General features: G+C 46.3%; 1 protein-coding gene across 3 annotated transcripts in view; it reads left to right on the top strand.

Annotated features, from left to right (window-relative positions):
* Positions 1 to 3,173: 3,173 nt before the first annotated feature.
* The window catches only part of FBXO31 (F-box protein 31), a 43,274-nt gene continuing 30,896 nt past the window's right edge, over positions 3,174 to 15,551 (top strand). For 2 of the 3 annotated variants that reach the window (XM_036833705.1, XM_036833704.1), the window contains exon 1: positions 3,174 to 3,605. In XM_036833705.1, coding sequence (XP_036689600.1) covers positions 3,257 to 3,605 — 349 coding nt within the window. In that variant the 5' untranslated portion in view covers positions 3,174 to 3,256. The remainder of the gene's footprint in view (positions 3,606 to 15,551) is intronic. The other variant, XM_036833706.1, reaches the window with a different exon arrangement.

Raw genomic sequence — 15,551 nt, 5'->3', positions numbered from 1 at the left:
CTGAGATGGTACTTTCGCTTAATAAATCCTCACTTTGCTTTCTTGAAAAAAAATAATTAAATTAAAAATACAACAAACTAGTGAACATAACAAAAGAGAAGCAGACTCACAGATACAGAGAACAAACTAGTGGTTACCACTGGGGGGGCAATATAGGAGTGGGAGAGAGGGAGGCACACATTTTTGGGTGTCAGACAGGCTCAAGGATGTATTGTACAACACGGGGAATAGAGCCAAAATTTTGTAATAACTGGAAATAAAAAGTAAGCCTTAAAATTGTATAAAATTTTTAAAAATTTCCATAAAAAAGGGCGTCTTCTATCTAGGTTTTCCTCATTTATGAATGTATCCTCCTTAGCGTTCTTTGTAAGGGATACAGTTCTATATAAGGCACTGTAAAAGTTTCAAGGACACAAAGCTTTCAGGGTTCAATGTGTAATAGTTCTCTGCTACAGCCTAACTCTTCCCCTCTGGTTCCTCTCCACCGACGTGGATTACCCAAGCTCTCACGGCTATCCTTTTCTTTCTGTTCTGATGGTCAGCACAAATTCCATCCTTTCACACCTTTGTGGGTTATTGTACACAGCCTTCTGTTGTTCCTGCTGTCAAGAATATATAGATTTAGAGGTATCTCTTCACTGAATTATGCATTATTCAAATTATGAACATACATTAACCATTCTTCTAAAGATGGAAATTTTTGTACATTTTAATGTACTCTAAACTGTATTTTATTAATAGGACCTGAGAATACTGTATTTTATTAATAGGAGACTACTGTATTTTATTAATTGGTGAATACTGTATTTTATTAATAGGACCTAGTAGGGAGTAGATAGATTTAAAAAACAAACTGATTGAAATATATAACAGCAAAGCTCATGCTTTACAATCTATGGATCCACACAGAACATAGCGTGTAGGTTAGTCAGGCATTCTATAAATATTTATTACATTAGTTAATGCATTTCTGTTTGCTGGGAGACTTCCTAGCTTGGATGGTTCAGGTGATAAATAAACTAGTCTTCTCTAAATCTGGTTCACGTTCCTCACTTTTTAGCCTTCTAGCCAGTTTATCATTTGTTCCTTTTTCATTGAACAAACATTTAGTCAGTACACATTTGCCGGTTACATGATGTGTGTTAGCAGGTCTATCATGTGACAGGAGATACATCTAGTAAGGCTGCTACCAAAGGAAGCAAATGTTTGTAATAAAACAAATGATGGTGCTGTAATAAAGGGACATTCTGAGAAGGGGCGGCTGTTTACTGGCACAGACTGGGGAGAGGGTTCTCCTGGCAGAGGAGACAGCTTGAACAAGGGGCAGACATGGTGAGTTTCAGTGGAGACAGGAGATGATGCCAGACTGGGAGGTTAGGACAGGATTGTGAGGTACTTTGTGTGATGTGATAAGAAGTCAATGGAGCCATTAAATATTTCTAAATAGGTGAGTGAAGCGATGAGTATGCTTTTGTTTATGTGTTGCTATTTGCAGGAAGAGAGTTCTGATAACAGGGTGGAGGACAGTTTGAAAAACCGTTGAGATACAGGGAGGGCAGTTACATGTTTTTCTTTTTTTTTTTGAGTGCGGAGTCTTTTTTTTTTTGAAAATTTATTTATTTTTATTTTTGGCTGTGTTGGGTCTTCGTTGCTGCGCGCGGGCTTTTCTCTAGTTGCGGCGAGCAGGGGCTACTCTTCGTTGCGGTGCGCAGGCTTCTCATTGGGTGGCTTCTCTTGTTGTGGAACACGGGCTCTAGGCGCGCGGGCTTCAGTAGTTGTGGCACGCGGGCTCAGTAGTTGTGGCTCGCGGGCTCTAAAGCGCAGGTTCAGTAGTTGTGGGGCACGGGCTTAGCTGCTCCGTGGCATGTGGGATCTTCCCGGACCAGGGATCGAACCCGTGTCCCCTGCATTGGCAGGAGATTCTTAACCACTGCGCCACCAGGGAAGTCCCTACATGTTGTTTTTCAATTGCCTGGAGCTGAGATGGTCAAGGTTTGAAGCACAGAACGGTTACTTCTGTCAGAAGATGAACTTCCCCGTTTATGGGATTCTGTGGACTGGGGTAGGCAGCCCTCTCTTCCGCTTGGAGACCTCCTTAGGGAGGTAGTGAATAGCCAGGACCTTGTGGAGGCTGGGCCCAGGGAACTGCGCGGTCACTATTTTCTATTTGAGTAGAAATAGAAACACTGACCAGAATGGGGTGGTCTGTGGATTCTTAACTTCCTTTTGGGCTCTGGTTAGTCTTCCTTTTGGGCTCCTGAAGGGCTCTCCAGCACTTCAGGGCATTGAAGTCAGTCTTGACCAGAAGGGAGTTGGGCCCACCCAGGCGGAGACTCCTATAATCCTGTAATCTTGTAATCACATCCATACCCTTGGCCCTACTCTCTGGTCAGTTTCTTGTTATCAGTGCTCCTTAAGGTGAAGCCACTGTCAGGAGAAGGTCTGCACATTCTCCACCCCCGCCCTAGGCCCCAGTCAGCCTGCAGAACCCAGTAAATAAGGTAACTAGGGCACAGCAAGATCAGACAGACTACACACCTAGCGTGAAGTTCTTGGGGTCCTCTGGGGAGTTCTGGTGGGCTCCTCCAGGCCTTCCTGGGAGGTCCTCGGAGCAGTGTCCTCTGGGCTTTCCTGGAGGATTCTTCATGGAAGGGTGATGGGGGGGGTTCTTGGGGGGCTACCTTGGGCCTTCCTGGGGGGTTCCGCGGGGGCCCTTCGGACCTTCCTGGGGCATTCTGGGTTGGGGGGAGGTGCCCCGTAGGGTGTTCGGGGCTGATCTCAGGAAGAGCGCGTCAGCCCCATACTCGGGAGGTGGTAAGTTCGGCCCTCACACCCGACAGCGCGCCATTTGCTGCCCAGGCGCCGGTCCCCCCGGGGGTCGTGGGGTCGTGGGGCCGCGGGGAGATGGTCCCAATGACACGGGGAGGGCGGGGGCAGGCGGGAGGCGTTCGGGTTCGGCCCAGGTCTTTGCAGGTCCCCCCTAGTGGGCGGGGCCAAGCCCTAGACGGCGAGGTCGCCTATGCATTGGGGGCGTGGCTTGAAAGTAGGGAGGGGCGTGGCTCGAATCCCAGGGGCGTGCCTTGCTGTCTAGGGGCAGGGGCTCGGATCCTCCGGGGGGCGGGGCTCGGCTCTACAGGGGGCGGGGTTCGACGCTCACCGGGGCGGGGATAGGCTCCCTTGCTGGTGGGGCGGGGCTCGGCTCTCTGGCGGCGCGTGCGCACCGGCGGCGGCGGCGCGGCGGCCGTCAGTCGCCGGCATGGCGGTGTGCGCTCGCCTCTGCGGCGTGGGCCCGTCGCGGGGATGCCGGCGCCGCCAGCAGCGCCGGGGCCCGGCCGAGGCGGCAGCGGCCGACAGCGAGCCGGACACGGACCCCGAGGAAGAGCGCATCGAGGCGGGCGCGGCGGCGCTGGCCGGGGCGGGGGGCGGCCGGAGCGCGGGCCCCTCGTCGCCCCCACGCTGCTCGCTGCTGGAGCTGCCGCCCGAGCTGCTTGTGGAGATCTTCGCTTCGCTGCCCGGCACCGACCTGCCCAGCCTGGCCCAGGTCTGCACCAAGTTCCGGCGCATCCTGCACACCGACACCATCTGGAGGCGGCGCTGCCGGGAGGGTAAGTGCGTCGGGGCGGGGCCTGGTGGAGGGGGCTCAGCCGGGGGAAGCTCTGGGCGGGGTCACCACGGGCTCTGGAAGGGCACCTGCCTCGGAACGGGGCTCCAGGGGGAGGGTCCCGGCCGCCGGGGCGTGCTGTGACCCCGGGGGGCCCTGCCACAGACCCGGGACCGCGGGTTCCGGGCGCGGTGGAGTTCCGGGTGGGCGGCGGACCGGGTTCTGCCTGCATGGGGTGCTCAGAGAGGGGTGAGGGGTCCCCCAGCTGCGGGGGCCAGGACGCCGAGGGCAGTGACGCGAGCTGGGGCTGGGTTTAGGCCGGGGAGCAAGCTGACGTCTGTCCTTGGTCCCCAGTCCTTGGGGGCGGAGCTGACGGGAACGATGAGGGTGAACTTGAATAGTTAGGGGAGCCCGAGGGTTTGGAGTGTCTCCTGAGGGCGAGGACCTGGTCTGTGGAGCGGTGGGTGGAGCCGGCCAGTGCTGCAGGGGGCTAATGCCCCCCTCAGGGATGGTGGTGGCCGAAGTGAGGATAGTGAGTAGTTTTGTAACAAATCCCAGGAAGAAAGCTTTACCTATTCCACAGTTCAAGTCTCTCTGTTCATTTAAACGTTGATAGATCTCTGATGTTCAGTGAGCTCTCATGTTTTGGTAAAAACAATAGGTAAGAAAAAAAAATCAAACAGTGAAGGACAACAAAGGGAAGAGAGTAAAATATCTTCCGGGACCCCTGCAATCAAAGATAAGCCACTCTTAAAATTTTGGAAAAATTTAGTATAAAAAATCTTCATAGTGTTCCACTGTCTATGTATGCCACAGACTAGTCCCTTACTGATAGACTTTTTTTTTTTTTTTTTCTGATAGACTTTTAAGTTTGCAGTTTTTTCTTGCTGTAAACAGTGCTATCAAGAGTGCCTTTGTGCATTTTATAGGAGTTCATGGGACTTACATGTACCTTTTAGAACTTCTGAGATTATCTTCTTGGAGTGTACTTCCCAAAGTGGGGTTGTAGGGGCAGTAGGGTGTGCACGCTGATAACACCTTAGGTACTCATTGCCCAGCTGTTGGTATTTGCACCCCCAGGAAGACTGCATGAGAAGGCCGCTTTCCCGAAATCCTTCCCAGCAGGGGATCAGTCAGTCATCTTCTTTCTGCCATAAGGCTCAGTGGTCAAGACTGATTTGTAATCTGTTTATCTGCTCTGAGATCCTGAAGACGCTGCTTCACCTTCCCAAGTGTTATTGGCAAGTGCTGCTCCCATAGGGTGACTTTGAGGGTTAAATGGGATGATGCAGATGAAGCCCTCACCCCCTAAATGGTTATGATGCTTCTTGGCCATTTTAATTTCACCTCTTGTGAATTCCATGTTTGTGTTTTGTTTTGGTTTTTTTGGTCTCTTTTTTTCTTAGGGAGTTTATTTTGTCTTAAAAATTAGTAAGAGCTCGTTGAATATTAGCAGTATTTTTTTTTTTTTTTTATGTTGAGGTAAGTTCCCTCTATCCCCACTTACTGGAGAGTTTTTAATCATAAATGGGTGTTGAATTTTGTCAAAAGATTTTGCTGCATCTATTGAGATGATCATACGGGTTTTTTGTTTGGGTTTTAATTTATTTATTTTGTTCATTTATTTTGGGCTGCTTTGGGTCTTTGTTGCTGTGTGCAGGCTTCCTCTAGTTGCGGTGAGCGGGGGCTACTCTTTGTTGTGGGGTGGGGGCTTCTCATTGCGGTGGCTTCTCTTGTAGCGGAGCACGGGCTCTAGGGCACGTGGGCTTCAGTAGTTGTGGCATGCGGGCTCAGTAGTTGTGGCTGGCGGGCTCTAGAGCGCAGGCTCAGTAGTTGTGGCGCGTGGGCTTTGTTGCTCCGCGGCATGTTGGATCTTCCCAGACCAGGGCTCGAGCCTATGTCCTCTGCATTGGCAGGAGGAGTCTTAACTACTGCGCCACCCAGGAAGCCCGATCATACGGTTTTTATTCTTCAATTTGTTAATATGGTGTATCACATTGATTGATTTGCGTATATTGAAGAATTCTTGCATCCCTGGGATAAGTCCCACTTGATCATGGTGTATGATCCTTTTAATGTGTTGTTGGATTCTGTTTGCTAGTATTTTGTTGAGGATTTTTGCATCTGTACTCATCAGTGATATTGGTCTGTAATTTTCTTTTTTATAGTATCTTTGTCTGGTTTTGGCATCAGGTGGCCTCATAGAATGAGTTTGGGAGTGTTCCTTCCTCTGCAATTTTTTGGAAGAGTTTGAGAAGGATGGGTGTTAGCTCTTCTCTAAATATTTGATAGAATTCACCTGTGAAGCCATCTGGTCCTGGACTTTTGTTTGTTGGAAGATTTTTAATCACAGTTTCAATTTCATTACTTGTGATTGGTCTGTTCGTATTTTCTATTTCTTCCTGGTTCAGTCTTGGAAGGTTATACCTTTCTAAGAATTTGTCCATTTCTCCCAGGTTGTCCATTTTATTGGCATAGAGTTGCCTGTAGTAGTCTCTTAGGATGCTTTGTATTTCTGCGGTGTCCATTGTAACTTCTCCTTTTTCATTTCAAATTTTATTGATTTGAGTCCTCTCCCTCTTTTTCTTGATGCGTCTGACTAAAGGTTTATCAATTTTGTTTATCTTCTTAAAGAACCAGCTTTTAGTTTTATTGACCTTTGCTATTGCTTTCTTTGTTTCTATTTCATTTATTTCTGCTCTGATCTTTATGATTTCTTTCCTTCTGCTAACTTTGGGTTTTGTTTGTTCTTCTTTCTCTAGTTCCTTTAGCTGTAAGGTTAGATTGTTTATTTGAGATTTTTCTTGTTTCTTGAGGTAAGTATTGCTATCAACTTCCCTCTTAGAACTGCTTTTGCTGTATCCCATAGGTTTTGGATCGTCGTGTTTTCGTTGTCATTTGTCTTGAGGTATTTTTCGATTTCGTCTTTGATTTCTTCAGTGATCTCTTGGTTATTTAGTAATGTATTGTTTAGCCTCCATTTGTTTGTGTTTTTTACATTTTTTTCCCTGTAATTTATTTCTAATCTCATAGCATTGTGGTCAGAAAAGATGCTTGATATGATTTAAATTTTCTTAAATTCACTGAGGCTTGATTTGTGACCCAAGATGTGATCTATCCTGGAGAATGTTCCGTGTGCACTTGAGAAGAAAGTGTAATCTGCTGTTTTCAGATGGAATGTGCTATAAATATCAATTAAATCTATCTGATCTATCGTGTCATTTAAAGCTTGTGTTTCCTAATTAATTTTCTGTTTGGATGATCTGTCCATTGGTGTAAGTGAGGTGTTAAAGTCCCCCACTATTATTGTATTACTATTAATTTCCTCTTTATAGCTGTTAGCATTTGCCTTATGTATTGAGGTACTCCTTTGTTGGGTGCATATATATTTATACTTGTTATATCTTCTTGGATTGATCCCTTGATCATTATGTAGTGTCCTTCCTTGTCTCTTGTAACATTCTTTATTTTAAAGTCTATTTTATCTTATATGAGTATTGCTACTCCAGTTTTCTTTTGATTTCCATTTGCTTGGAATATCTTTTTCCATCCCCTCACTTTCAGTCTGTATGTGTCCCTAGGTCTGAAGTGGGTCTCTTGTAGACAGCATATATATGGGTCTTGTTTTTGTATCCATTCAGTGAGCCTGTGTCTTTTGGTTGGAGCGTTTAATCCATTCACATTTAAGGTAATTATCGGTATGTATGTTACTATTACTATTTTCTTAATTGTTTTGGGTTTGTTTTTGTACGTCCTTTTCTTCTCTCTTGTTTTTTTACATTTAAAAAAAATTTATTTATTTATTTATTTATTTTTGGCTGCGTTGGGTCTTCATTGCTGCGCATGGGCTTTCTCTGCGGTGTGTGGGCTTCTCAGTGTGGTGGCTTCTGCTGTTGCAGAGTGTGGGCTCTAGGTGCACGGGCTTCAGTAGTTGTAGCATGTGGGCTCAGTAGTTGTGGCTCACAGGCTCTAGAGCGCAGGCTCAGTAGTTGTGGCGCACGGGCTTAGTTGCTCCACGGCATGTGGGATCTTCCCGGACCAGGGCTCGAACCCGTGTCCCCTGCATTGGCAGGTGAATTCTTAACCACTGCGCCACCAGGGAAGTCCCTTTTCTTCTCTTGTTTCCCACTTAGAGAAGTTCCTTTAGCATTTGTTGTAGAGCTGGTTTGGTGGTGCTGAATTCTCTTAGCTTTTGCTTGTCTGTAAAGCTTGCCGGGTAGAGTAATCTTGGTTGTAGGTTCTTCCCTTTCATCACTTTTAATATATCATGCCACTCCCTTCTGGCTTGTAGAGTTTCTGCTGAGAAATCAGCTGTTCACCTTATGGGAGTTCCCTTGTATGTTATTTGTCGTTTTTCCCTTGTTGCTTTTAATAATTTTTCTTTGTCTTTAATTTTTGTCAGTTTGATTACTATGTGTCTTGGTGTGTTTCTCCTTGGATTTATCCTGCCTGGAACTCTCTGTGCTTCCTGGACTTGGGTGGCTATTTCCTTTCCCATGTTAGGGAAGTTTTCGACTATAATCTCTTCAAATATTTTCTCAGGTCCTTTCTCTCTCTCTTCTCCTTTTGGGACCGAATCATGCAAATGTTGGTGCGTTTAATGTTGTCCCAGAGGTCTCTTAGGCTGTCTTCATTTCTTTTCATTCTCTTTTCTTTGAATATTAGCAGTATTAACCTTTTGTCATCTATTTGGCAAGTGAGTTTCTTTTGACATTTTAAAATAGAGGCAAAGTGAGTTCCACCTTTTCATTTGCTTTGTTTTGCATTTTGTACACCTGTGAGACCCAGGTTCATCACAGCTGTTCCTTTGTGGAGTTTCTCCATCAGTCAGCCAAACCTGTGTGGTGGTCTCCGGGTGTTGTCTCTGGGGAAACTGTAAGGTATGTAGCAAGAGAGAGTAACGGAAGACTTCTGTATAATCAGAAAACTCTAAGGTATGCCACATAGTAAAATTAACTGGAGGTACAGCTCAGGGCAAATTCTTAGAATTGCTAGTAGAAGCATAAGAAGTCCTCATGAAGATGTAGACAGACTTTGGGGGGCAGACAGAGAAGGACTCTTCAGTCCTTCTTTTCCTGCTTCTGTGCTTCTCAGTTCAGCTTTCGTGGGACAGCAGACACCGTGACGGTAGGATCAAGGTCTCTTCTTCACCAAGGTGGCTTAGCAGCTAGGAGAATTTTCACTTTGAGAAATTAAAAAAATGAAAAACAAACATGGTGAAACAGGCATATTCCTAGTCATCCCCAATAAATAACAGTTAAGTCTTCTGTCATATTTGCTTTTGAAATCTCTACCTTTTTTAAAAGAAAACCTCTCAGCCAGCATTTAAGTCCCTCCTGATCACCCCTCTCCTTCCCACTCCCAAGAAGCAACCACTATTGTGGGTTGAGTTTACTTGTATATACATACTCCTGTAACATCCCCAATGTATAATATTGTTTTATGGTACTTTAATTTTAAGAAATATATCATACCATAAGTATTGTGCATCTGCCTTTTCCCCCTGTCAACTTGTGTTTTTAAATTCTGTCCACGTTAATACGTTTAAGTCTGGTTCAGTCTTCTTGAACACTATGTGGTGGTTCATAATTTGAAGAGGCCACATGTGTTCCTTTGCTCATTTTTATTTTTTTCATACAGTGTACACAGTGTTACAGCGAACAAGCTCTTACGTGTCTTCAGATGCAGATAAATTTGTAAATTTCTCTAAGGAATATATCCAGAAGTGGTGTTGCCGGGGTAGTGGGCTGTGAGATTTGCAGTTTTACTAGATGCTGACCAGTTATTTTTTTGGAGTGATTCTTCACTCCAAATATAACATAGTTGTATTTTCCTCTTTGCACACCTGTCACGAGGGTGTGCACAGGCAAGTCACCGAAAATGACAGGAATGCTCTGTGTTTATTCACAAAGTAGCTGTCTTTGTGGTTTGGGTTCTTTAAGTTATCTCATTTAATCCAGTGTCCTCTAAATTCTTTCTAGTTTGAATGATTCATTTCTAAAAATCTGTGTCAATCTGGGTGAGAAACAACATCTCATTTTAATTTGCAGATGGCTGATAACTCGTGAAGATGCACATTTAAGAAATAAAATTATAGGCAATTTGGATTTCTCTTATTTGCGTATCCTTAATCTTTGCCCTTTTTCTCTATCGTTATTTTTTCTTATTGATTTGTGGGTTTTATTTATTTAATCTGGGTCGATTTCTGTTTAATATATGCAAAACATTTTCTCATAGTCAACAGTCCTTTGCTTTTTTTTTTTTTAATTTACTTATTTTTATTATTTATTTATTTTTGGCTGTGTTGGGTCTTCGTTTCTGTGCGAGGGCTTTCTCTAGTTGTGGCAAGTGGGGGCCACTCTTCATTGCGGTGCGCGGGCCTCTCACTATCGTGGCCACTCTTGTTGTGGAGCACAGGCTCCAGACGCGCAGGCTCAGTAGTTGTGGCTCACGGGCCTAGTTGCTCCACGGCATGTGGGATCTTCCCAGACCAGGTCTCGAACCCGTGTCCCCTGCATTAGCAGGCAGATTCTCAACCACTGCGCCACCAGGGAAGCCCAGTCTTTTGCTTTTTAACTTCATTTACAGTGACTTTTGCAAAAGTTACCGCTTTAGTCAAAGTGACTTTTGCAAAAGTTACAGCGTTAATCAAAGTTACGCACTTTTAACTTTGGGTTTAAGTAATCATTGTCGTCCCGAGGTTTTGAAGGTCGTCAGTTTCACTAGTTCATTTTGGTAGCTTTCATTTCCAGCTCATCTGGGTCCAACATTGGATGGTTGGCAGTTCCGTGTGTCATTCATAGGCATCTCATAGGGTTAGTCTAATTATGACTGGAATATGTATAATAATAGTCGTGTGTGAGACAAGTCTGATCTTATTTCCCTGCGCCCCAAACTTCTTCCATCCCGAAGCAGACATTTGGTTATGGTGGGTGTTAAGGCCAAAGTCGTGTCCACAGAGGCAGAAACCAAAGTGCTCCCAGCCTTGGTGAGCAAGAGGTAGGTGGTCCTAGCCCAGCAGGTTTCCTGGCCCAGAAGCTCCAGGTCCGGCCCTGACACGGCACGATGGTGCTTCCATTTGTTAGTGTCTTGGGAAGGTGAGTGAGACGTTAGTGAGTCTGCACGTTTACTACTCAGTGTTTACACGTTTGCTTTCTGTATTTTGATAATTGGGTTTCCCAGAGGAGAAGACAAGCCACAGAAAGGGGCACAGGGAGGAGGGTGCCACGCACCTGTGTTTTATTGCTTCAGAGCGTTTTGGGCCGTGATGGACTTCCAGGGCATGGGCAGGGCGAGCATGTCAGTGGCTCGTCGTAAAATGAGAGGAGGACTCAGGGGCAGGGGTGGGTAGGGACACTACAAACTTAAAATGAGAAGGCTTTATAGCGCTTGGTGAGAATCTCACAATTTTCAGTGTCCTAGCAATAATAAGTCAACAATAATAAATCAGTTGTTTTTATAGAATTTGGTCTTTTGAGCCCCCTGCCTGTTGGAGCTATTTGATTAACTATTTTCAGTGGTATTTCTGTGGGCGGGTTACAGAAAGTTGCTACTGAGAGGCCCAGTCTGTGCTCCTGTTTTGGGGGCAAATACACCAAATAGGCGCTATTTTCCCTCTTACAGGAAACCAAACCAGAGCAACCCCAGCTTGCAGGGTGGGCGCGCGGGGTCAGGAGCCGAGCAGTGTTTTGATGCATCCCTCCTTTGGCTTCAGGCCTCCTGCAGTTACTGGCATGTGGGGTATAAATAAGCCATCATTTCTCAGAGCATAGCGTAGAAGCCCAGTCTGTTCTTTGCCTTTGACCCAGAGGAGGCTTTTCTTGGTTAACACTTCACTGTTTAGTTGGTGAATTTTGAAATGCTGGCCGGTCTACCTGAGGCTAAGGCGTTTAGAAAATTCAGACCATGGTTCTAAATCAGAACATTCAAATAATAACAAAAGAAACATTTAAAAGCAAAGGAAATGCAAAGGAAATGCTCACACGTGTATTTTCCCTTCTACACCAAACTCTTAAATATTGAGACAGAGAGTGAGGTTTTGAATTTATAATATATAATTTGTCCATTTCTTCCCTTGATGGTAAGTGTTTTAATGACACCTGGAATAATATTTGTATAATATTTTGATCAGTTGTAAGTCTAAAGTGGGCTTAAATTCCATCATAATTAGAAATACCCTTTTCCCATAATGTATGAGCTTTATGACAGAAATCGGAAGTTAAAAACCAACATTTAATTTTGTATTTGCATGCAGAAGAAAACGCTTTCTATTCTGTTTGATATGCTGATGTGAAATGTGAGAAATGTGGCTTTTGTTAAACATGGCTGAAATTGGAAGGGTCATCTTGGGAAGAGGTGAAATGGGCAAGTTGTTGGCTTTGAAGTCGGCTTTGGGCATATTTTATGTCTCTTGTTAAGCAGTTGCTTGTTGAGCCTTCCTGTTTTGGGGCTGGGGTGGGCGGTGTTGAAGTAGTAGAAGCGTACCTGCCTCAACCATGAGAAGAGGAAAGCAGGCCACCTCCTGGACATATAGCAGGCTCTCAGAATTGTAGGGAAACATTTATCCTTTTCTTCTGCTTTGCTGATTGTCAGGACTACAGTCTCTTTATTTTTGGAAGTCGAATCTCATCCGCTGCTTCACAGAGAAACCTAATCCTTCCGGTTAGCAAAGTAGGAAAGGGTAAGGGAAAACGGTGCCTCTGAGGGACATTGCTAACCTTAAAAAAGCGAGCTGGGAAGTTGACCTGGCCCCCAGAAAGCACCGAGTGAAGATTTCCCCTTGGCCATGTTTAATTGGACAGATATGGTTGCCTTGCCAGGAAGAACCGATGGGCCGTTTTCACTGTTTCACTGTGTTTGCAAAGTGATTACATAATGCATTTGAGGATCTTGGTTTGTCTTTCTGGCTGGAAAGAGTGTGCAAATACAAGGGCATCTTTGGGACTTTGGAGGAACAGGTGTCCTGTGAGAAACCCAGGACCGGTCAGGAGGCGACCTGGGTTCTAACTCATGAGTCAGCATCCTTTGCCAGTGACACCCTCACTGTCCTCCCGGTGCTGATGGACAGGGGAGGAAACCCAGCATAGCCAAGCCTGTCTGAGGAGTATTAGTGGGGAGTCGAGAAGTGTCTGAAATCTGAGAAGGGGTCCGGAGTGAGGTGATGGCAGAGTCAGACTCTGCTTACCTCCTGGTCTCACGAGTGGGTGACGAGACCGAGAGGGTGTGCGTGCACCAGGAAGAAGTGTCCGGGCATGACAGGTGGGCCTCAGCTGGAGTGGGGCTCCCTTGGCCAGGGATACCTGTCGTGGAGCTGGACAGGGTCCGCGTCCTCTGGCTGGCAGGGCGAGGCTTCTCGAGGCTGCTGTGGGCACCAAGACTGTTCATCTTTGCAGGGGTGGAGCCGGTTGGGAAGGAGTCGCGTTGAGTATGTAGGCGCTGTCAGCTGTCCTTGGGAACTATTGGTTAGCATTCCGAATATTCTAGGTGTTGAATAAGAGATGCCTATGGGCTGTATCCAGGTTTTGGTTTTCACATTCTTCCCATCCTAGGATGAGCTAGCTGCTCAGTGTTTTTCCAGATCTGCTACATTATTAAAAAAAAAAAAAAAAAAAAGGCATTTCATGCAGTTATAGTAATAGCTAAGGAAAGCAGCGAGCTGGGGGACACACAGGGGTTTGGAACCAGCACTCTGCTGTTGCAGGGGTGTCCTCGGAGCAGCTGTGTCAGGAAGCCTGGGGGCCAGTTGCCTGACACCCCTGAGCCTGGCGGAGCCCCCTCCCCACCAGCTCCCACCCCTGCCTCTGCCTCCTTTTTCAGCCTCAGAAGTAAAGGTTTTTATTTATTTATTTTCCTTATTTATTTATTTTTTTGGCTGAGTTGGGTCTTAGTTGCGACACGCGGGATCTTTCATTTTGGCGCGGGCTCTTCCTTGCGGCGCGAGGGCTTCTCTCTAGTTGTGGCGTGCGGGTTTTCTCTCTCTAGTTGTGGTGCGCAGGCTCCAGGGCGCGTGGGCTCTCTAGTTTGTGGCCCGCGGGCTCTCTCATTGAGGTACGCGAGCTCAATTGTTGTGGCGCGCGGACTTAGTTGTCCCGCGGCATGTGGGATCTTAGTTCCCCCACCGGGGATCGAACCCGAGTCCCCTGCGTTGGAAGGCGTATTCTTTACCACTGGACCACCAGGGGAGTCCCTCGGAAATAAAGTTTTAACCATATTTTATTAAGGGATATAGTTATCCCCTAATTTAGTGCAAACAAAAATGCGCTAAATTTCCAATCAATACTGCCTTTTGGCTTTACTTGGAAAACTGTGTGAGTTTACAGCAGGTGGGAAACAAGCCCGCAGCGCTCCTCCACTCTTCCTCCTCCCACTCTCTCCTGCCTGCCGGGGGCCACAGCTGGGTTCCAGCTGGGCTCCCCCATCCTTTCCTGCCACCTCTGCCTTACCTGGTGGTGCAGTGGCCTCCTCATGGGACCCCCCACCTGCGTCTCCAGGTGTGTCTCCGCTGGCTCCACCCACAGGTTACCCGGTCCAGGCTGCTTTTCTACCTGAGACTCTTCAGTGCTTCTGCATTTCCTGTGGACTCCCGGCTCTGGCAGGACCAGGAGACCACCCCCTTTCCAGCCTTATCTTGTGTGCCCACCAGCTTGCTTCAGAGACTGTCTTAGTGCTGTGCCCTTCCAACGTGGCAGGGACCCTCATAAGTGGCATTTGTGGGGAGCATGGGGCTAAGTTCCCTCTAATTGCAGGTGCCAAGGCTGGTGCAGTGCATAGAATTATGATGTTAACTTTGTCATCTTCCATTCCGATGCAGAGTGTGTGCACGTCTCAGCCACGGCTGGCACAGGTACTGCCTCCGTTAATCTCCGTTAGTCTTCTCTTCGAGGGAAGTTGCCTCAGGAAGCAGCGTGTGTTCCTTGGGTTCTCCTGTAGGGGCAAGAGAGTGGAAAAGAGGGAGAGAGAAAACTCTTCTCACCCATTCCCACCCGCAGAGACTGAATAGACTTCCTGCACATTCAGACACATGCTCTGGGAGCAGGGGTTTTTGGTAATGCCCGTCACACAGTACTGACCTCACTGGACAGGAAGTGCGCCCCTGGCAGTCAGGTCACCAGCGGATGCAGCTTCAGTGTCGACTTGGCCCAGATTCCTGGGCTGGTTTTCCGTCTTGGCAAAACATTTGTTCAATAGCTTTCTGGAAATTTTCTGATTGGAGTATTTGAAGTGGCAACTTAATTTTTTTATTGTGGTAACATATACACAAAGTAAAATTTACCACTTTAACCATTTTTAAGCTACAGTTTAGTGGCATTAAGTATGTTCACATTGTTGTGCAGCCGTCACCACCATCATCTTCAGAACTTTTCCATCTTATCCAGCTGACACTCAGTCCCCATTAAACACTGACTCCCCGTTTTTCCTTCCTCAGCCCCTGCACTCACCATTCTACTTTCTGTCTCTGTGAAATTTGACTACGCTATAGAGACCTCATATAAGTGGAATCGTACAATATTGTCCTTTTGTGACTGCTTATCTCACTCAGCACAACGTCCTCAAGGTTCGGCCAGGCTATAGCAGGTGTCAGACTCTCCTTCCTTTTTAAGGCTGAATAATATTCCATTTCATGGATGGACCCTGTTTTGCTTATCTAACCTCCATCGATGGGCACTTGGGTTGTTTCCCCTTCTTGGCTATTGTGAATAGTGCTGCTATAAACATGGGTGTACAAACATCTCTGAGTCTCTGCTTTCACCTCTTTTGGGTATGTACCCAGAAATAGGATATAGCTGTATCATATGGTAATTCCATGGTTAATTTAAATTTCCTCAAGTCCAGCTCACCCATTTTTCTCCCCCTTCCCAACTTTTTTTTTACTTGTTGCCATTTTTGGAGCAGACACTTTCAAACCAGACTTTCACAAGCTACTGTACGTCATAGAGTAGCAAGGAAAGTA

The sequence above is a fragment of the Balaenoptera musculus genome, chromosome 19, assembly GCF_009873245.2.
Source record: "Balaenoptera musculus isolate JJ_BM4_2016_0621 chromosome 19, mBalMus1.pri.v3, whole genome shotgun sequence".
Lineage (NCBI taxonomy): Eukaryota > Metazoa > Chordata > Mammalia > Artiodactyla > Balaenopteridae > Balaenoptera > Balaenoptera musculus.
Note: the sequence above shows the minus strand (reverse complement) of the source record. Positions and strands in the feature narration are given on the sequence as shown.